The sequence below is a fragment of the Bos indicus genome, chromosome 12, assembly GCF_029378745.1.
Source record: "Bos indicus isolate NIAB-ARS_2022 breed Sahiwal x Tharparkar chromosome 12, NIAB-ARS_B.indTharparkar_mat_pri_1.0, whole genome shotgun sequence".
In the NCBI taxonomy this organism is placed as follows: Eukaryota; Metazoa; Chordata; class Mammalia; order Artiodactyla; family Bovidae; genus Bos; species Bos indicus.
Genome location: NC_091771.1, coordinates 33,194,389 through 33,217,230, shown reverse-complemented (window position 1 = coordinate 33,217,230; position 22,842 = coordinate 33,194,389). Strand labels below are relative to the sequence as shown.

General features: G+C 50.8%; 1 protein-coding gene and 1 long non-coding RNA gene across 4 annotated transcripts in view; one reads left to right on the top strand and one right to left on the bottom strand.

The window, feature by feature from the left end:
• Window positions 1-6,721, top strand: part of LOC109567044 (phospholipid-transporting ATPase IB) — a 495,212-nt gene extending 488,491 nt beyond the window's left edge. For both annotated transcript variants that reach the window (XM_070800266.1, XM_070800264.1), the window contains one exon: window positions 1,252-6,721. In XM_070800266.1, coding sequence (XP_070656367.1) covers window positions 1,252-1,349 — 98 coding nt within the window. In that variant the 3' untranslated portion in view covers window positions 1,350-6,721. The remainder of the gene's footprint in view (window positions 1-1,251) is intronic.
• Window positions 1-22,842, bottom strand: part of LOC139186210 (uncharacterized) — a 35,554-nt gene that overhangs the window by 7,164 nt on the left and 5,548 nt on the right. The gene's annotated exons all lie outside the window — the stretch shown is intronic.

The window sequence follows — 22,842 nt, the reverse complement described above, 5'->3', positions numbered from 1 at the left end:
ACTGTGCTGTCCACCCAAAACACAATGCTGTGAATCAACTATACTTCAATATAAAATAAAAATTCAAACAAAAGAAATCCAGGATGATACACAGGCAAAACTCCTGATTTCTTGTTCTCCTTTAAAGGATGTGATGAGATAACAGCACCAGTAACAAGTCATAAACATGTGTGGATGGGAGGCAGGCTGTGGCCTGGGTTGTCTTTTGCTTAGAAGGTCTTATCTGGCTGTGGGGCGTTTCCGGACCTCTGACCCAGGAGGGTCGGTGAACAGACAGGGAGTCTTGCAAATGTCCCTCCAGTGGGAAGGGCTGGTTAGGAGGGACTGTCCTGCCTCGGGCTGGGAATGCAAACTCCATCCCAGGAACACAGGACAGAGCTGCAGGGGAATGTGGGCCCTGCCTGGGCTTGGATCCCAGCTCTGCCACCTTGGGAAAAATGACATCACCTGTGCCTCAGTTTCCCCACCTGTGACATGGGAAGAACTCTCATCTGTCTCCTAGGGCTGTTGGGAGAAGGAAACAAGCCATGTGTGCTTAGCATAATACATACAACAGCACCCTAGACACAGAGCATTTAATAATTGTCTGCTGTCGTCATCATTGGAACTGGGAACTCCCTGGGGATCCAGTGGTTAGGAACTCCAGGCTGTCAATGCCAAGGGCCCAGGTTCAATCTCTGGGTGAGGAACTAAAATCTCACAAGCTTTGTGGCCAAAAAAAAAAAAAGTCATTATTGGTACTGGTTGTAAAATCTAGTCTTTATGTAGCCACTGGGCCAATCATTAAACTCCTCAACTTTATCTAGTGATCTTTTTCTTTATTTACACGAACACACATTCACTGTAATTTATTGCCGGTCCGGATCCCTGCGACATCAGCCAGGCAGGCTCCCAGCACCATGTGCGCTCTGCCAGCCTTTCCTGTTAGTGTGTTTACGGCTGCATGAATTGCCAACTGGCCTGCGGCTCGGGGCGCATGGGGATGTTTCCCGCACAGGACAACTTGCCTTTCCCCTTGATGGGTGGTGGGAAAGTGCAGCCATGGCCCAGTGACCCACAGATGATGCCTCACAGGCTGCGCTAAACGGGAGGCCACCCCTCTGAGCCCTGACCACTCATGTCAGCACCCATCCCTTCACAGGGGTCACAGGTCCCTGGACCTCCATCCAAGGCTATAGAGCCACAGTCTCTCCCCCCATATGCAGCTGCTCTGGACGTCCCTCCTCACCGGCCCCTGTGCTCCTCTTGCAGATGGGTATGCCTTCTCCCAGGAGGAACACGGAGCCGTGACTCAGGAGGAAATCGTCCGCGCTTACGACACCACGAAGCAGAAATCCAGGAAGAAGTAGGACGCTGCCTCCCGCCGGAGCGCAGGAAGAGACTCATGGCAGCAGCCAAAACACCGCAACACGTCCTGTGGCCTTAGCCCGTTCCTTCGCTCTGTGCCCTGGCGACCCTGGACCCGGACTGCTGGGGTGCCCCACGCCCTTCCTGCTCGTCCGCCATGCTCCGCCTGACTCTTGTTTGAGCGTTCAGCTGTGCACTGTGAGGTGTGAAATTAAAACCATTACGTTTCCCCTGTATTTACACATCCGTCCGGGTGGCTCTGGGAGAACAGAGACAGGCTTTCATGCTGCGTGAGGAGCCCAGCTCAGGGGTCGGATACCCGCAGGTTTGTTCTGCAGGCTGCACGGAACCTTCCCTCGAGGTGGACAACCCACTGGCTTTGATGTTCCCTGTGTTGGTATGAAGTTGGCATCATCATCTTGATTGCAATGAAGTCATAAACATAGGTATCTGGGTGGTAAACCTGAGAAGAACTTTTGGAACCTCGGTCAATGGTCTCGGCAGGGCGGACTCGCCGGGTCCGCACAGTCTCCTGACCCCTCCTGCCCGGTGCCTCCCGGCCAGGCGCCCCAACAACAGTCCCGCTGCATGGTTGGCCCTGCGCTTGGTGCATGGCGGCTGCGGGCACCCGCTCTGATCCTCACCCTCCCTCCTTCTCCCCCAGATTCAGAAACGGATGCAAGAAACCCCCCTTCTTCTCTATCTAAAGAAACAGCAATTTGCGTATATTCCAAGTGTTTATCTTCCTCTTTCTGGTGGCAAGGAGGCCTGTGGGTCAGGGTGATGTGGACTTGCTGGAGCCCTACCTGCCCTGCTCAGGCTCGCAAACCTCATTTTCTGGCCTCCAGACCCCTGGGCCTTGGCACCTGCTTAAATTAGAACCCACATTCGTTCTCTTGGGAGTTCAGAGCACATTTTGGATTTCGAGTAAATTTACAGCATGTTTCCCCAGCAAAGGAACACACCAGTCACTCCAGACTCTGGGAGGATAAATAGCCCAGTGAGGGTCCCTGAGGGTGCCGAGGAAGACAGCCACTGCAGGGGAGCGGCGGCAGAGACACTGAAGGAGGATGCTTTTCCTGCAAATCTCAGTAGAATTCCGAAATCAAGCCCGAAGCCCAGACAGTGGTCATGATCAGCCTACAGTGTTCACAGGCCTGCAGTTTTAATTGAACAGAGCTCCAGACATTTCAAGCAAGCAGCTTTTCTTACCTGGACAGATATTCCTTCCTATCCAGCCCATGTCAGATGCAAGCAGCTGTCTGAACAGGAGGGTCCCTGATTCCAACATGGGTTGTGGCGGGGTGGGGTGGGGGTAGGGCGGGTGGCCACGTCTTTGTCCAAGTTCTGAACAGGACAAATCCCAGGTGCCTTCAGGCGGGAAGGAACCACCTGGAACCAGCCTGGAGGCATGTCCCCTGCTTGCAGCTTTGTTGCCAAACCAGCTATTTGGATGGTGTAACATCAATACTTCTGGGCAGCTGTTGCTGGTTAAAATGACACAGTTCCCCTGGGGAGGGCCGTGCTAAATTACAAAATAAAACAATGGGGCATTTTGCTTCCTCGCCTTCTTCTCAGAGCATCCGCGTCTGATTGGGCATTGAGATCATTTAGGGTGTGATCTGCCTGGCTTACAGAAAATGAGAGGTGATGAGAGCCCAGAGAGGGCTCCGGGGCAAGCAGAACAGCACAGCAAACAGGTGAGGTTAGGAAAATTGCCCCTCCTCCCTCCCCAAGGTCTGAGACATTTTAAACACTAGGGCAACCAGCGAGAGGAGGGGTTGAGGACCCTTGAGCAGGAATCACAACAAAATACGTGCCTGTAATTAATACACAAAGCCAGGCAGATGCCCCACCTTCACATACAGAAAGAGGAAATCCTAAATACAGAGGAGAAATGAACCTTTGGATTGAGCTGCGCTAGGCACCCAGGATGATTTGGTTTCATCTGGGAACTAAGCCTGGTTGGAAAAGGGAATTCAAACTCAATTCTTTCATCAAACACTTGGCTGGCTCTTGAACTTGAAGCCTTCCAAATCAGATTTGTGAATTACAGCGTGCGCTTGTTTAGGGCTTTATGATTTTCATTTTTCACGTTGAAATATAGTTCCGAGTTTTCTGAGATTGAAGTATATTTTCCAGCTCTCTTGAGAAGTAGACTAAACAGCCTTTGCAGTCATGAAAGATGCACAGGGAAGGAAGCACTAGAGAGATGCCTTTCTATTTATTCTCTCCCACGATTAAGCTATCTTGTAGCCAAATGACTAAACTGGGTGTCCGGGAGGAGCAGCTGTCACTGTGTGAGATGCATGACATTCAGCTGGGGCGACTCGAGCTGTGTTGTTTGTCCTATCTTTAAATTGAGGTCAGAGTGTCGCACACAAGCCCTCCCCTGGGAGCAGGGTGGGCCGACTAAGCCGCACACTGTCAGCTCCATGGAGATGCCACCTGGGACTTGTCACTCTGCCACACGGAACATGATACAGGCCGGCAGGTCGGCACTACAGGGCCTGACATTCGATTGGGCTAAAATGGCAGATCCCCCTCGGGCCCAGTGCTGGGCTAGTCTGGTACCCAGACTGCTGATGCTCATTTGATCCTTTGCTCAGTGCCGGCTGCTTCTGCAGACAGAAGAGAGCAGCCTCCCCAGCTCTCAGCTCTGCACCGGCGAGCACGGGTGGATGCCTGCACACCAAGAGGAGAAGATGAGAAAGCAGAGGAAATCAGCCATTTCTGCTGAGCTGTTGGGATTAGCCTGTGATCACCAGTCTGGGGGCTTGGTCATAATTTTTGGGTGTCACTGATGGCTCTATTCTGTCTCTAGGCAGAATACTCCAGACTTCTTGACCAGTGTTGTAGTCTCCCATCTCCCAAAACACACACACACAGAAAAAACCCTGTGCTTTGGAGAAAGAAGATGCTATGCCTTTAACATTTGGAGTGGGACCCTAACACGCAAGCCTGGGCTTTGGTGGGCCACAGCTGAGAGCTCTGCTGGTCTTTGCTTTCCCCTGACAAGGCTTTAGATCTTGCTGTAGGAAGCTGGCAATGAAAATCTATAATCACTTGTCCAGAAACCATGAATCATGAAGAAGTGAATATAAGTAACTAATATCTGAAAATGCATATGGACATAATATTATCAACTATACAGTTGAATTTTCTTTAAAGAAAGCTCTAGTCTATCATCTTGTTGTTATAACAATGACCCTTTATCTTTTTGAGCCATAAAGAAGAGAATTTTCTATCATAGTCCCATTCCTAGAGATTTACATCCTGGACCACAGGTTGAATAGAATGTTTTCAAAGCTCTGCTCTAAGATAAGGTGTTCTTTAGTTTTGAACATGTGAAAGAACTACACATGTTTCAGCCAGGGTTTGAATTACTGCCCAGGGTCACTGTCCCCAAGTAATTCAAGGGTGATTTAGGCTCAGCATTTGAAATGTAGCCTTTATCTCCTGAGAGCCATAAAGAATTTTAACAGAGAAACTGGTTAAGCAGAGCCTGAAATAATATGGCAAAGAAGAGAGTTTATCAGGTCAAGTTAAAGGATGCCCACCACCCCCCATCATATTCATTAAACAATTTCTTCATGCAGATGCTTAAATTAGAAAATCTATGAGTGATGGAGACAGTAATAATAAAGTGTCCCCTCCAAAAAAATAGAGCAATACAGCAGAGGCTTTACGGCTTTAAGTCTGTTCTTGGTCTAAGTCTTGGGGGAAAATTATTTTGCCTCATATTAGCCATCTTTCCATCTTGAAGAACTAAGAGGACAGTTAGAAGATTTTCCAATGGGTCTTAGAGATCAGGACCTGAGATCCCATGTGATGACAAATTAACAAGTATTCCAGAAGGAAGAGACCCATGATACTCGACGTGTCAGACTCTTCACTGAGTTTTCTTGCATCCTCCAGCGCCCAGCAGCACATGCCTCCACTCTCTTTTACAAGAGCTTCATTTAATGCCATACCTCCAGCTCCGGCTGTTTAAAGGGCTTCTGGTTTGTTGGGTCTCAGTGAAGCACACGGGAATCCTTTCGGCGGGAAGAAAGCCCTGGGAGCCCACATCAGCTCCAAGTGGCTAGAACTGTGAAACAAGCAGTAGTGGGGGAGGGGCATGTGACCCCATGTCCCCACACCACGTAGAACCCATACCTGCTACCCAGTAGAGCCCCTCTGCTCCCCTGACTGGGGGGGGGGAGGGTGCAGGAAGGAGACAAGGGAGCGATTCTTCTGACACCCAGGCCGGCTCGTTTTCAAGTGACAATCTCTCGCCTAAGTTGCCTTAGCGATATCTACTCCCAGGCATCAGACCAAGAAAAACACACTCCCGAGATTAGCCCATCGGCATTTCTCCTGACCTGGCCACAGAAAGGAGACCTGTGCATTTTAAAAGCGGGAACAAAGTGTCAGGTGGCTTTGATTTATGACGGAAGAGGAAGAAGCAAGTGGAAAGACTGGCGCTATCCAAATAACCCTGCCCGGGGAAACCCGGGGTCAAGAGAGCCTTCTCAAGAGCCTCTCACAGGCCAGCCTGACATTGTGGAGAAAGGGCCAGCAGGAGCGGGGCCGCCTGAGGGTCAGGACGTGAACCCACTTCCTTCCGAGGGACCGGAGCCGGCCGGGGTCCTGAGATGGCTGGGCGTGCAGCCACAGGCAGAGCAGGAGGCACCAGGTACAGAACAGAAAGACAACCTGCCCTGTCTCAGGGCCTCCCTCCTCCCCACGAGGTCCCTGCACAGGGAACGCGTTCGCGGTCTTCCATTAATAAAGCCAACCCAAGTCCAGTCGCTCTTACTCCACCTGCCCTCTCCCGGGTGGCTGAGCTGGGAGGTGTGTTGGGCTGCCCCCCCAGCCCCCCAGCCCCCAGGGCCTGCAGCCCCACCAGGTCACCCTTCCAGCTGTGGTCTGAACGTGCCACCCTGCAGTGTCTCCTTCACTTGGGCAAAGCCACATGTTCTCCTTTCTGTTGTCACATCTGTGCTGCCACCGCTGAGATGGCGTTTGGCTGGGAGATTTCATCTGGTTATGCAGAGGGAAGGGGGCACAGGGAGGTGGGAGCTTGCTTAATTGGCTCCCAGCAGAGTGGGCAGCTCTTCTCTGGAGTATAGGGGTCCTGTCCTCCCCCTCTAGAAGTCTTACTATCGTCCTCATGTCCTATTAACGTCCTCTGGTTGTTAAATTACAGCAGTCTTTAGCCAGAACAGGGGAGCCAGGGGTTCCTCATGGAATGAATACAAATGAAGGGCATTTACTGGTATTTTGGGGAGGCAGGGGTTGGAAAATGTAGTGATGTGTGGCTTTGATCAATCCTGTTGACTGGTGTATGTCTGCACAAACCTGTTTCAAATAAATCTTTTGTTAAAGTAAATGATTGGACCCGGCTGTATTTGTGAATTTCTTTCCCACTAATAAGCAGCTCCTGCCATAGGGACTTTGGCCTATTACACAGAGATTTTGTCAGCAGCTACAGACTACACACACACACACACACACACACACTCATGCTCTGCCTCCCGAGCTGACAGCCTGGAATCGCTGTGAACGGCGGGCATGCAGGGCGATCTGAATTGCAGATGAGCGGGAGGCCAGGCCCCCTTTATGAGAAGCGGGTCTGAGAGGCCTCCCTGAGCCAGACTGACCAGGCAAAGGGGCAAACTGTGCACAGAAGGCCTTCTCTCGCAATCACTTCATTCCCTTTGGTTCATCCCAGTTCCCTTGCAAACTGAGACGTGGGAAGTTCAGATTCTGTTGTCAACTGTGAAGTCATGACACTGTCCTGAAAGAGGGTCCAAACACGGCATCCGGAGAGGGACCGCTTTGGCATAATGATGACTTTGAGCTGAAGGCGCCTGTGAAACAGCAGGTGCGGGAAGGGCTCCCCGCCCCCGCTCTCAACCACAGTCAGACCCCAGCATCCCTCCCTTCCCACCGACAGGCCCTAGCATCCCCCCCCTTCCACCAACAGTCAGGCCCCAGCATCCCCCCCTTTCCACCGAAAGGCCCTAGCATCCACCCCCGCTTTCCACCGACAGGCCCCAGCATCCCCTCCCTTTCCACTGACAGGCCCTAGCATCCCCCCCTCTTCCACCAACAGTCAGGCCCCAGCATCCCCGTGAGAAAGGGGCCTTCCCTCCTTGCACCATGAAGAGAAGGACATTCTTGCCACCAGAAATGGATGTGGAGGCAGTCATAGGCGTGGACAGACCATCTTCTGAAATAACCCTGATCCTCCATGAGTTCCCCCCCTAAATTTCCTACTCATGTCCCACAATCTCTCTTCCCGTAAAACGATAGATGAGCTGCTGGGGTCTTCATTTTCCTCCTGAAGACTCCTATGTGCACATAAAAATGTTAAATAAATGTGTGTGCTCTTCTCCTGTCTCATGTCAATGAACCTGACCAACCACAGAACCAGGAGGGCAGAAGGAAGGGTTTCCTTCCTGACATTATTTTCAAGAGTGTCATGAGACCGCTCATGTCCTTGCAGGCACAACTTGTCACATTCGGGCAAGCATCCACAGCCCTGGAAGTCCCTCCCTGGGAGGCACAGTTCACATGGCCCAGGCCATGCGGAACCTGGGTTAGGGGAGCTGAGGGCCCAGAAGTCAGCTTTGGAGCACAGGGGAGAGGGCATCCTCACCAGAACCCTGGCTGGTGGCCTGTCTGCTTGGCTTTGTCTGGGCAGCTCCACCTGTCCCAGGGGTGGAGGGCAGGGAGGAAGAAAAGCATGCTGAAAACGGTTCCCTGCAGGACCTGAGGCCAGAACCCAAAAACCTCTTACCTATCCACTTCACATGGGTTTCCTTGGTGGCTCAGACAGTAAAGAACCTACCTGCAATGTGGGAGAAGCGGGTTCAATCCCTGGGTTGGGAAGATCCCCTGGAGGAGGCAATGGCTACCCATTCCAGTATTCTTGCCTGGAGAATCCCATGGACAGAGGAGCCTGGCAGGCTACAGTCCATGGGGTCACAAAGAATCAGACAGGACTGAGTGACTGACACATTTACTATGACTTCCCTTAGCACACTGAGGGACTCTGAGACAGGCCCTGGGCCCCTTTGCTGCAGTGCCTGTCACCTGGACAAATGTCTCTTCCAGAAACAGGATACAAAGAAACAATAAGGGACTAAAAATAATTTTATGCATCTGCTTCACTGACTACGCCAAAGCCTTTGACTGTGTGAATCACAACAAACTGTGGAAACTTCTGAAAGAGACGGGAATACCAGACCACCTTACCTGCCTCATGAGAAACCTGTATACAGAATAAGAAGCAACAGTTAGAACTGGACATGGAACAACAGACTGGTTCAAAATTGGGAAAGGAGTACATAAAGGCTGTATATTGTCACCCTGCTTATTTAATTTACATGCAGAGTACATCATGTGAAATGCCAGGTTGGATGAATCACAAGCTGGAATCAAGATTGCCAGGAGAAATATCAACAACCTCAGATATGCAGATGATACCACTCTAATGGCAGAAAGCAAAGAAGAACTAAAGAGCCTCTTGATGAGGGTGAAAAAAGAGAGTGAAAAAGCTGACTTAAAACTCAACATTCAAAAAACTAAGATCATGGCATCCAGTCTCATAACTTCATGGCAAATAGATGGGGAAAGTGGAAACAGTGAAAGATATTATTTTCTTGGGCTCCAAAATCACTGCAGATGGTGATTGCAGCCATGAAATTAAAAGACACTTACTCCTTGGAAGAAAAGCTATGACGAACCTAGACAGTGTATTAAAAATCAGAGACATCACTTTGATTACAAAGGTTCATATAGTCAAAGTTATGGCTTTTCCAGTAGTTATGCATGGACAGGGGAACCTTGGCAGTCCATAGCGTCACAAAGAGTCAGATACAACTGAGCAACTAACACACATCCGGACACACACATGTCTGGATGTGAGAGTTGGACCATAAAGAATGCTGAGTGCTAAAGAACTGATGCTTTTGAACCAGAGAAGACTTTTTTTTGAGAAGACAAAAGAACATGCTTTTGCTGGAGAAGACTCTTGAGAATCCCTCGGACTGCAAGGAGATCAAACCAGTCAATCCTAAAGGAAATCAGTCCTGAATATTCATTGGAAGGACCGATGCTGAAGCTGAAGCTCCAGTACTTTGGCCACCTGATGCAAAGAGGCAACTCATTGGAAAAGATCCTGATGCTGGGAAAGATTGACGGCAGAAGGAGAAGGGGTGACAGAGGATGAAACGATTGGATGGTATCACCAAGAAAACTTCAGGAGATAGTGAAGGACAGGAAAGCCTGGTGTGCTGCAGTTCATGGGGTCACAGAGTGAGACATGACTTAGACCGAACACCAGCAATGTGCAATCAGGGCAAGTTATGGACAATAAAATACCAAGAGACCAAAAAACCCCAACTACCGCTTCTGAGGACCCAAGAGGAAAAGCAGGGTACTGCGCATGTCCCCTGCACTCAACACCCCCAAAGGGTTGGGCAAACCCCACCTAAGCCACCCTCCAGCCTGACCCCTGGACACACCCCTACCCTCACCCCATATAAGGGACCAGCTCACCACCTCCCCTTGGGGAACAAGTGAGTAAAGGAACCCCTTACTTGTTCTTGCTCCCCTCTGCTGCAGAGGGGCCTCAATAAAGCCCTGCCTGAATTTCTTGTCTGGCCTCTGATCAGTTTCTGTTGCCTTGGGAAGGCCAAGAACCCTGGTCAGTATATTCTTCCTAGATAGGCCATGTGATTTTAGAACTGGACTTGGGCAGGGGTCATGACCTTGGTGGCCCCAGCTCCAGGCATGGTGGGGAGAGGCCAGCTTCACTTCCAGGTAGAGTTCCGCAGCTTTTCCTCTGCTCTGAACAGTCTTCGCTTTCTCTTTTAAAAAGTCACGCAAAACAAGATGATTTCATGCAATCAGCAGCAAAGTGTTAAATTCCACCCTTTGTCATCTCTTGATCGTGTCTACAAAAATCTGCCTCACCAGAATGAACCTGAGCCACCACGGCCAAGGGCAGCTGACGACAGTGTGCAGACCCTACCTTTCTGCCTAAAGCAGCGGTCTCTAGAATAGTTCTCTCTCTGAAAAAGACTCAGGATACTCTGAAAAATCATCTGGGTTCCACTGTGTATTTTCAAAACTTTTACGTACAATACACACAATATGAGGGACTGAAGTATGGTCAGAGGAACACAGCACACAGCAGAAACCTGCTCCAGCCTCTAACATCTTCTGCCTACGTTCTCTTCCACATAGGAATCTTTCATGGGGACTTTCCAGCAGTTGTTGCAAAGCTAGGCAGTCGATGTACCTGGGTCTATAATTGGAGGTGTGGGGCTTAATCTTTTCCCAGAGGAGGACTGAATAAAATCCTCCACGTACAAAAGCCAGAAGCACCAAACCACACAGTCCAGCTCCCAGACACTGAGGTTTTCTTATTTAAAGGAGGCCACACTTGCTCCTCAGAAGAAAAGCTATGACCATCCTAGACAGTGTATTAAAAAGCAGAGACATCACTTTGCCTACAAAGGTCCGTACAGTCAAAGCTGTGGTTTTTCCAGTAGTCATGTACAGACATGAGAGTTGGACCATAAAGCTGAGTGCTGAAGAATTGATGCTTTTCAACTGTGGTGTTGGAGAAAACTCTAGAGAGTCCCTTGGACTGCAAGGAAATCAAACCAGTCCATCCTAAAGGAAATCAGTCCTGAATATTCATTGGAAGGACTGATGCTGAAGCTGAAACTCCAATACTTTGGTCTCCTGATGCGAAGAACTGACTCATTGGAAAAGACCCCGATGCTGGGAAAGATTGAAGGCGAGAGAAGAAGGGGACAACAGAGGATGAGATGGTTGGATGGCATCACTGACTCAATGGACATGAGTTTGAGCAAATTGCAGGAGATGGTGAAAAACAGGGAGGCCTGGTGTGCTGCAGTCCACGGGGTCTCAAAGAGTCAGACACAACTTAGCAATTGAATCACAACAACACACATAAATAAAATGACTTAAAATTCCTGACGGCTGGCCTCAAAGCTCTGTCTTCATGCTCGTCTCTCTGCAGTGCACAGTCCTTGACCTCAGACTGCAGAGTGATGGGTGCTGACAGCAAGGATTCAGGGCTGTCCTAAGAGTCACAGCCTTGGCCTGAGCCCTGAACAGGGAGGGTCTGTCCTGTCCAGTATCTACAGTTTGTTTCAGTTGTTCACAGTTTAATGCTACCTGCACTCTCTCCTCTCCTCTAAAGAATGTGTGTTTTGATTTGAAATATTCTAATTGCTGAGAAACTCTTCCTGATTCTCTTCCAACAAAACATCTGTGCATATGTTAAGTTTCATTTAACATAAAGCCCTTCTGCTGACCAGACACCTTGCCTGTGGCCGGGGGAGATGGGGGGATTACATTGGATTGTCCCCGATGCTTCCCAAATGGCCCTGAGTGGGGGGGACGAGTAGCTGCTGTGAGTGGAAATGGACCTTCAGCCAAGAACAAAGTCACTCTTTTCTTCCTTCTCAGTGTTCTTAAGAGAAGCCGCTGCCTGCAAATTACATGCAAAGATGGCTGCAGGTAAAAGCCCTTGAATTTGTTTCCATATTATATTTAAACTTGGATGGGGGCGGGGGAGACCCTCATGCATCGGTAAAAGAAACCACCTCCCAGCAAATTTATTTAATACTTTTGCTGAAAATGTTTTAATGGAATCCTGCTCTCCAATTTATTTGGTGATAAGCCCCGGGGGGTTCACTGCAGACCTGGGGCCCTGGAGTCAGGGGGGGCAGGTGTTCCATCACCACCTACCCCCCGCATGAGGGCCCCCGGGGCAGATACCCAGGACACTTCTGGAACCACGTGGGCACAGTTAAACAGGGGCTGGTTCCGAGGCGGGGAGTGAAGGAGACAGACGTCTGTGAACACAAATGAACAAAACTTCTTAACCTTGAGAATTTGGCAGAGCAGCTCCGACAATGCTATGAAGGTATGCAAAGGCTGGCCCACAGCTTGTTTTTGAAGACAGGAGAAAACATAGTTCTGGCAACTGCATGCGTGAGGGATGGCTCAGGGCCCCTAGGGTCCCAGACAGCTGTTTGAGAACCTGGGTCTCTCTGATGAGGCAGCCGAGGCCCAGTGCCCAGGGAGAAGCCAAGCTGGAGGCAGAGGTGGAAGACCTGGGCCCTGCCATCCACATGGGCGCCACAGCCAAGCTCGGAAACAAGACCTCCCAGTGACCCTGAGTTCTGCCGTCCAGGAGTTTTTGGCCTGGAAGATAGTCACATACCTGCATAGCTGCTCCTGAGCCATCTTCCCAACCCTGGAGAGGAGCCAGAGAAGCAGACAAAGTCCCTGCCTCTCGGAGCTTATCTTCCAGGCGAAGCAGAGACAGAAAGAGGGATCTAATAGCTCAGCCCACAGCACAGACACTGCCCCGACAAGACCACTCAGGCCTGAGGGCTCGTGAGAACCCCATTCCTTTCCCATGTAGCCGAGGCTGTAGGCTGAGATGCAAGGGAGGGCTCTGGTCGGGTCACAGCCTCCTTCCACCCGGTCCTCCCACCATACCGGTGTCTGGGCAGCTCCCGGGCCCCTTCTACAAAAGCACTAACTCCACCACCTGCCATGGCCCACCTCCTAACAGGGGCAGCACTTCAGGGGAACACAGCACCCAGTCCCAGCAAAGGGTGACCACCCTCTGCACCAAACCCTGGAGCCACATCCCACAGCCCTAAAGATGGTTTAGTCCTGCTCAGCCAACAAGATTGACCTCTGTTAACCTCCATAAACCCACCTAACACTGTTCACAAATGGAGCAGCACCTGCCAAGGGCCACTATTGTCTCCCAGTCCCCAGGACTGCAAAACTACTGAAGATAAGAACAAACAGAATCTCAGTAAAACCATATCTTACAGAGACACAGCGGCCCGGGGTCTGCTGGGGACAAGGATCGATATGCATGTACCCCCTCTTCCCTGCACCTTGTCCCTTAAACTCATAAAAGACTCAGACCCCCAGTCTTCAGTATCAGTCCCTTTCCTCTCTCAGAAAGTGAATACAAACACTCTTTTCTCCTCTTGCTATTATTCCTGTGAATTCTTTCACAACTTGCACTGGCTCACCTAACACTTTGGTGGCTGGAATGGGGAGAACCTCCAATAAGTGAACTCCTTTCGCCTTCACCTCTGGCTTGACCTTCCTTGTCACCCACCGAGACATCCACCAAACTGAAAGTCATTCCTTTGATGGGGCTTCCTCTAGGGAAATCAGTGGCAGAATCTGGGTGGCAGAAAGCCCGAGGTCAGGTCTGTCCCCATCGAGGTCTAGGTTGGAACATGGCCTCTCAGATGCCCGTCCCTGTCCATCTTCCTTATGTCTCATCATTGATCCGATTCATCTTTGACTTAGAGTGAATCCTAGGTTGTTCAAAGGGGGCGGGGGATGCTTCTTCTGAACCCCAGGATTCCCAGAATGGCCCCATCTCCCAAATTCTGTCTTTGCTTTTCTTCCTAGCTGTCATTATGGGCAACTGTCAATCTGCCCCAGGGAAAGACTCCCCTTTGGGATGTCTCCTCAAACACTGGAAAGCTCTCAGACTAGGCTTCCCTGGTAGCTCAGCTGGTAAAGAATCTGCCTGTAATGCAAGAGACCCAGGTTCAGTCCCTGGGTGGGGAAGATCTCCTGGAGAAGGGAAGGGCAACACACTCCAGTGTTCTTGCCTGGAGAATCCCATGGATAGAGGAGCCTGGCGGGCTACGTCTATGGGGTTGCAAAGAGTCGGACACGACTAAGCAACTAACACTTTCACTTTAGACTGGACAACCTCAGACCCAAGTGAACAGTCTTCTGCCACTGGCTTGGCCTCGATACACACTGGGCGCTTGGGAGGTCCAGCCCCAGGACGGCTGTCTCACCTGCAATACTATTCTCCACCTCCATCTGCACTGCCGCCACCTTGGCAAATGGTCTGAGGTTCCTGACGTCTAGGCCTTCTGTCAACTCACTCAAGACCCCAAACTGTGGTCCTCGTGCCGCACATCACCACCAACACCACCTGACTTCCCCACCTCCGATCCTGAGCACCTCCCTCTTTCTGCTCCTTCCCCCGTTCCCTCAGCCACATCCTCCTCCAGCCCCTCAAAACCACTGAACCCCTTTCCCAGACCAGGACCCCCAGCACCCCCTCTTCCCTACCACCAACCACTCCTCCACCAGCCCCTGGTTCTCCTTCTTTTCCCTGGCACACCCAGTCTGGATGTCCCCTCCAGTTTCCTCTGGAGCCAGCCCCCCAAGTTCCTTTACATGAGGTGAGTGGTTCCCAGGGAATCGTTCAGGTTTGTGTTCCTTTTTCTATGTCTGATCTCTCTCAAACTGAACTCAAGCTAGGCAATTTCTTGGAAGACCCCACCAAATTTACTAAAGAATTTGAATATCTTACTTTAACTTAAGACCTTTCTTGGTGTGATATACATGTCATTTCCCCCACTTGTACTAATACAGCAGAACAAGCTAGAATCTGGCTAGAGCCAGGGAATATGGGGACAACCTTAACAGGGGCTAACTGATGCTCATGTGCTGGGACCCACGGTGGTCCCCGACAATGACCTTGACTGAAACTACCAGGAAGGGTCGGGACAGACAGCGATGGGACCATGTGCTTACCTGCCTCATCAAAGGCATGAAGAGGGCCACCACCAAGGCTGTAACTATGACAAAATGAAAGAAATTACTTCAGGCCCAGGAAAAGACCCTGCTCTTTTCCTGTCTCATCTTTCAGAGGCTCTATGCCTTTTCACCAACTCAGACTTAACCTCTGAGGAAGGCAAAGCAATCCTGGCAATATGTTTCATCTCCCAGCCAACCTCCAGCACATGTGGAAAACTCCAAAACTTAAGAGAAGGGCCCTTGGACTCCCCAGTTTGAACTCAGAGACCAGTCTTTAAGGTCTCTAATAACTGAGATGAGGGTGGCTGAGAGGGAGCGAGACCACAGGGGTCTTGAAAGCAGGAAAATCTCTCCAAATGCTCACCTCTGCAATCAATCAGAGGCACCCATCAGGCTAAGAATCGTCCGAGGCCCCCCAACGGCGACAAGGAAAACAGTCACTGGGCCCCGACTCTGGTTCCTACTCCAGCGGCAGACAATGGGGCACTGGAGTCAAGATTATCAGGAAAGGTTGCCCACAGGACCGTGCCCACTGTGTGAACTAACAAGGCACCAGGCGAGGGACTGCCACCCTCTCCTTGATAAGAAGGGACAAAATCCCCTTCTGAAACCAGGGACCCTCTTGCTAGGACCCCTCCACCCCTATGATCTTCAAGAATGTACCATCTTCAGACTGACGGCCATGACCCTGGACCTGGCTCCTTGACATGATATCAACTAAGCCTATGGGACTTCCCTAGTGTTCTAGTAGTTAAGAATCCACTTATAATTCAGGAGACATGGATTCCGTCCCTTGTTGGGGAGCGAGGATCCCACATGCCTTGGGGCAACTAAGCCCATGACTGCTGAGCCAGCATACTGCACCCAAATATCCAGCATGCTGCGACTAAGACCCAACACAGCCAAATAAATAAATAAACACTGTTGTTGTTCAGTTGTTAAGTCATGTTCAACTCTTTGTGACCCCATGGCCCACCGGGCCCACAGGTAGATTCTTTTCCACTGAGCCACTGGAGAAGCCCATGCCGCTGCTGCTGCTGCTAAGTCACTTCAGTCGTGTCCAACTCTGTGTGACCCCATAGACAGCAGCCAACCAGGCTCCCCCGTCCCTGGGATTCTCCACTGGAGTGGAGTTGTCATTTCCTTCTCCAATGCATGAAAGTGAAAAGTGAAAGTGAAGTCGCTCAGTCATGTCCAAGTCTTAGCAACCCCATGGACTGCAACCTACCAGGCTCCTCCATCCATGGGAGTTTCCAGGCAAGAGTGGGGTGCCATTGCCTTCTCTGGGAGAAGCCTATATATATATATAAAAGAGTTTTCATTTCTCAACTAAGACCCGGCAGTCAAATAAAAAAATATATGTGTATATATATACACACACACACATATATATACACACATACATATATATACACACATATACACACACATGTGTGTATATACACCACACATACATATGTATTGTGTGTGTATACGTATTTATTTTTTTTGTATTTATTTATGTATTTATTTATTTTTAAAGAGTTCACATGCCTCAACTAAAGATCCTGCATGCTGCAACTAAAACTGGGCACAGTCAAATAAATATATTTTTTAATCGAGTTGGCCAACCCTTGGGTAACTCTATCCATAGAGGTAAGAAAGTCAATTTCTTAACTGATACTGCAGCCACTTACTCTGCTCTTCCCAAATTCTCAGGTCCCTTGATTCCCTCACCCATCATCATTATCACAGCAGAAGGCAAACCTCAACCTATGCTCCAAACCTCTGACCCACCACGCTCACTGGGAGATCAGATCTTTACATTCCTCCCTCGTCCTTCCCAGCTATCCCATCCCCTCCTAGGCACCCTCATGGGCCTCCCCCAACCCTGTTTTTGACCAAACTAAACACTAAACTAATTCTACATCACAAACCTCCTTTCTTGGAGTCTTAAGAGATGCTCCCTCTGATGCTCAGCCCTCTTCTACAAGAAATGCTGAAACAGGTTCCCTCAATTATGTAGAGAAGACTCTTGAGAGTCTCTTGGACTTCAAGGAGATCCAACCAGTCAATCCTAAAGGAAAGTAACCCTGAATATTCATTGGAAGGAATGATGCTGAAGTTCCAATACTTTGGCCGCCTGATGCGAAGAGCCAACTCATTGGAAAAGACCCTGATGCTGGGAAAGATTGAGGGCAAGAGGAGAAGGGGGTAACAAAGGATGAGATGGTTGGATGTCATCACCAATTCAATGGACATGAACTTGGGCAAACTCCAGGCGATAGTGAGGGACAGAGGAGCCTGGTGTGCTGCAATCCAAAGGGGCCAAAGAGTCGGACACGACTGAACAACAACAACAGTAGGGGACATTGACACCCCCAAGAGGACCTCTCACCTGACTCCTGCCACTGTCACCAGGAGGGACCCCTCTCGCTGTCCCCGCTGCTCTCAATACCCTATGAAACTGGAAGATCTTAGGGGACACACACCCCTCATTCACAAATTTCTAAACTCTGGACTCCTTAGACCTAGCAACTCCCCTTGTAACACCCCTGTTCAACTCGTTAAAAAGGCAGAAGGCACGTGTCGTCTAGTACAGGACCTAGCTATGATTTATGAGGCAGTGGTCCTTCTCCACCCTGCAGTCCCAAATCCCCACACCACCCTCAGTTCTCCTAACACTCAGGTCTTTACTGTCCTCCATCTAAAAGATGCTTTCTCCACCATCCCTCTCCCCCGAGATTCTCAAGATATATTTGCTTTTTTATGAATGGACCCTGACACTCTCCGCTCCCAACAACTCACCTTTCCCTCCCTTCTCCAGGGATTCAGAGATAGCTCCCACCTCTCTGGTCAAGCCCCTGCCTCTGATCTACCCATGGCTCCTGGGCAGCATTGTTCCTCCCTGTGTTGACAACCCCTCCTCTACAGCCGGGACCACCACATCTCCCTCACCAGACCCACCACCCTTCTTACCCCCCAAGCTCTGCAAGGCTACCAAGGTCTTCCTTCTAGAGCACACATCAGTCCAGTCAGTCAGATACCCGGGAATTTCTCTCATCCCCAGGACATCACACAGCCACTACTCAACACACAGAGCTCACAGCCTCTCTCCTTCTACCTCCAAACTAAAAGGAAATCAGGGCTTTTCTGAGCCTCACTGGACACTTCCACATCTGGCCCCTCACTGTGGCCTTACAGCCAAACCTCCCCCTGAGGCCCTCTCCCCAGTCAATTCTCCCCAGTGCTCCAGCCCTGGCCCCCCAAACCTGGAGAAGCCCTTCTGGCTGTACCCCCTGGATGAAGAGGAATCACCCCACAAGTAGGACAAAAACACAGCCCTAATTTAAAAGCTGTAACTTACTTCTCAAAGAACCTGGACACCACAGCTGAAGGCTGGCCTCCTCCGAGCAGAGGGCCACAATCTCACTTCTGGACAGACACTTCCTCTCCCCACACCTCACCAGGTGATGGACATTCCAAACAACACCCCTCAGTTTCTCACCAACAGTAGGGTTACTCAATATCAAACTCTCTTACCCGATAGTCCGTCACTCAACGTCTCTCTATGCACTCAGTTCTCAACCTGCCACATTCCTGCCAGACTCCTCTGAACCCCAAACCCTGGAACACTCTTGTGTAGAAATCCTGGAACAGTCCACCACTGTCCGATCTGATTTAACAGACACCCCATATCCTCCCTGGATCACACTTCGTTCACCAGTGGCAGCAGCTATATGGTCAATGAACAGTGCAAAGCAGGATACACTCTCGTCACCACCACCCGAGTAAGAGAGAGCTCCCCACTGCCACCCAACACCTCTGCCCCAAAGGCTGGATTAATAGCCTTAATTAAAGCTTTGCAGGCTTCCCTTGTGGCTCAGATGGTAAAGAATCTGCCTGTAATGCGGGAGACCCAGGTTCGATCCCTGGATTGGGAAGATCCCCTGGAGGAGGGCATGGCAACCCACTCCAGTATTCTTGCCTGGAGAATTCCATGGACAGAGGAGCCTGGTGGGCTACAGTCCGTGGGGTCACAAAGAGTCAGACACGACTGAGTGACTAGGCATGGCACAGAGCTTTACAACTAGCCAGAGACCTTGAGGTCAACAAACACACAGATCCTAAATTTGCCTTCCATCTCCTTCACTCACATGCGCTATCTGGAAAGAAAGGGGCCTGCCCACCACCCAGGGGACCTCAAGTAAACATGCCCATCTTATCCTATAACTCGGGCAGGCAGCCCCATCACCCGCTCAGGTGTCAGCCACGCACCGCAAAGGGCAACAACAGACCCAGCGCTCAGAGACTACAGGCAACAGCACAATCAACAAAGCGGCCACGCTGGCCGCTGCAGGGCCTCACGCTTCCCGCCAGGCTCTCCAGCCCTTCTCCCTCTCAAGTCGCCCTGCATGTTCACCAGTCCGAGGCTGAGGTGTGCTCAGAACCAGGACCTCCTCAGGATGGGCCATGGTTTTCACTCTCGGGAAAATGTTGCTGTCAGCAACAGGCCGATCCACATACCACTCTCCACATGGGCACAGATGCCTGAAAGGTTCTCTCAGCCCCTCTTCTCCATTCCGCTAACTTAGAAGTAGAACTAAAAGATGTCACCTCACCATATCCTATTTGCAAATGAGTGAACTCCCAGAGACGTCTAAAGCCTGTGCCATCTCTCCCAACCCAGCAATTAAGGGGACGCCTGCCAGGTCAGGACTGGAATTAGACTTCACCCGTATGACCACCCATAAAAGGTGCAAGTACCTGTTAACACTTGTTGACACTTCACTGGGTGGACCAAGGCCTTCCTGCTACACCCGGAAGGGCTTCTGTGCAACTCAGGCACTTCTGCAAGAAATTATCCCTAGACTGGGTCTCCCCACCTCTCTCCAGAGTGACAGTGGCTCAGCTTTCACCGCTCAAATTACCCAACAGGTGTTTCAAACTTTAGACATTAAATGCAAACCACATACAGCCTGGCATCCCCAACCTTCAGGAGAAACCAGAAAAGGCTCACTCTTCCCTTCAAACAGTGGTCCACATCCTTTTTGGCACCAGGGACAAGGTTCGTGGAAGACAATTTTTCCACAAACTGGGGGATGGTTTGATGGTTTCAGGATGATTCAAGAGCATTACATTTATTGTTTCTATTATTATTACATCAGCTCCACCTCAGATCTTCAGACATTAGGTCCCAGAAGCTGGGGACCCCTGCCTTAAAAAACAGCTCACTAAGTTCACCTTGGAACTCCATCAGAGCTGGCTAGAACACCTTCCCTGGCTTTCTGACTCCAGATGACTCAGAAGGCCCACTTACACCTCCATCCCTTTGAACTCATGTATGACACCCAGCTCTTCTTATTCTCTTTTACCAGGAAGCCTCCTCCTCCAAGCTCTTACTCCTCAACCTTAAAACTAGACTTACAGCCTTTCATGGACCCATGCTAATAGATACCTACCCCAAGCTCAGGTGGTGCTAGTGGTAAAGAACCCATCTGCCAACGCAGGAGACGTAAGAGACCTGGGTTGCATCCCTGGTCTCTTACGATCCCCTGGAGGGGGCATGGCAACCCACTCCAGTATTCTTGTCTGGAGAATTCCATGGACAGAGGAGCCTGGCGGGCTACAGTCCATGGGGTCACACAGAGTTGGACATGACGACAAGCGACTTGGCACACAGCACACACCCTGACCTCAGGACTTGTCCCCACCCACAATCCTACAATCTGGGGACCGGGTCTTATGAAAGAGCCTCCACACACATACCAAACCCTCCAATCTCCTCCAGAGGGTCCATTTCAGGTACTACTCACACCTCCAACGGCCCCCAAGCTCTCAGACATCCAGCTGGACACACTGTCACGACTCAAGCCCACTGGTCCTCCTGCTGTGTCCCCAACACAGTCCTCTCCCTACGCCAGTCTGCAATCATCCGCCTCCAAACTTCAGGTCCACTGGAACCCAGAGACCATATGCCCTGGGGGGCTTACATGGGTCTTACTCTCTTATTTCCCCTTCTACTCTTTATAATCTTTCACAGCGGCAGACGTAACCCTTCTCCTGTGCCCGGAAGGAAGTTCCCGGCCCCTGCTGGACCAGCCCCGCAGACGGCTAAGACAGAATGCTTGTTCTCTTTCTCACCTTGTACTTGACCACTCTCTTTCACACCAGCCACCTGTCAGGGGCCTCTCCTCCATCACCCTTCCTTCCGCACAACAGAAGAAACCACGGCCCCCTTCCAAAGGCCAAGGGCTCACAGCATTGCAGCTGCTGGCTGTGTGCTACCTCTGGCAGTACAGGCCCCTCTGGGGTCCCAGCACCCCTCAGGCAACCTTGTCCCTACTCAGGCCCCCCACCCTGGATTGGGCCCCTGCCCCCATGGTGGTGTTTCTGGCCTCAGGCTGTCTCATGGATCCACTTCCTCTAGTGCCCCTCCCCATCCACGGACCCCTCTTCCAGGAAGTCTCCTTACTGATCAAGTCTCCCAGGTACGTTATGGCCAGCACTACCTCAGGGGTGGTCCCCTGGCCTCACACCCAGACCATACCTTCACCCCCAACTCCTCCCAACTGCAATCAAACTCTCTACCTAAACTCCCTCTTGACGTTGGGGCAGAACAAGAAACAGAGCTCAAATAAATAATTTCCCCAACCAGGAGCCTTCCCAAATCGGGCATCTAAAAATTCCATCCTCCTCCAGTGAATGGTCCTTTCACAGGACTCTATTTGTCCTCCTATCAATTCCACTGAGTTTCATCTGACCTCCTCTACAGGTAACTCCTGGCACCTGCCTTACACAGCGAAGTAAAACTAGGACCCGTCACAAACACATCAGCTCCTTCCACAAAAAGCTGGGGCTTTGACTTTCAAGGACAGCTTCTCACCCCAGAAAAGAACGTCCAGCCTCCCCAAGGCTTCTGCCACCATAAGCCCTGTGGAGGGACTTGCTGTAACCCCCACACAGGCCCTGCCAGAAGGGTCAGACGTGTGAACGTCCGCTTTACCGCCTCTCTTACAGCCTGATACCACTTTCATCTGGACTGCACTTCCTCCGCGGAACCTCGGGACCGCTGCACTCCTCCTAACTGGATCAAAAGCTGCACTGTTGCACCCCTGTTACCCCAGAAGAGCAGCCGCACCGGGTCTATGCCTCCCCCCACCTTTTCAGATGCCGGCTGAAATGACAGCCTCGTCAGTCCTAGTGACCGTGGCTGCAGCTCTGGCTTCAGGCACTAAACAAGGCTATCTTACACACTTCGTAACTGCTATGCTCTGTCTCCTCTGCTTCACTCCCTGTCTTGTATGTTTCTCCTCTCCTTCCCCAAGAACTGTCTTCCTGCCCTACCCCCGCCCCATCACAGGTCAATTCAATTCCAAGACAACCCTCCAGGGCCCCCAGGTGGGGATAGCTCTGCGGCCCAGCTCAGAAGACGAGCCCTCCATCCTGATTCCCAACAGAGGGGCCATCTAGGTTCCATGTAACTCTTAAGACTAAGTTAATATTCAGAAGCTGCTGCTGCTGTTTAGTCGCTCAGATCAGATCAGATCAGTTGCTCAGTCGTGTCTGACTCTTTGCGACCCCATGAATCGCAGCACTCCAGGCCTCCCTGTCCATCACCAACTCCCGGAGTTCACTCAGACTCACATCCATCGAGTCAGTGATGCCATCCAGCCATCTCATCCTCTGTCGTCCCCTTCTCCTCCTGTCCCCAATCCCTCCCAGCATCAGAGTCTTTTCCAATGAGTCAACTCTTCACATGAGGCGGCCAAAGTACTGGAGTTTCAGCTTTAGCATCATTCCTTCCAAAGAAATCCCAGGGCTGATCTCCTTCAGAATGGACTGGTTGGATCTCCTTGCAGTCCAAGGGACTCTCAAGAG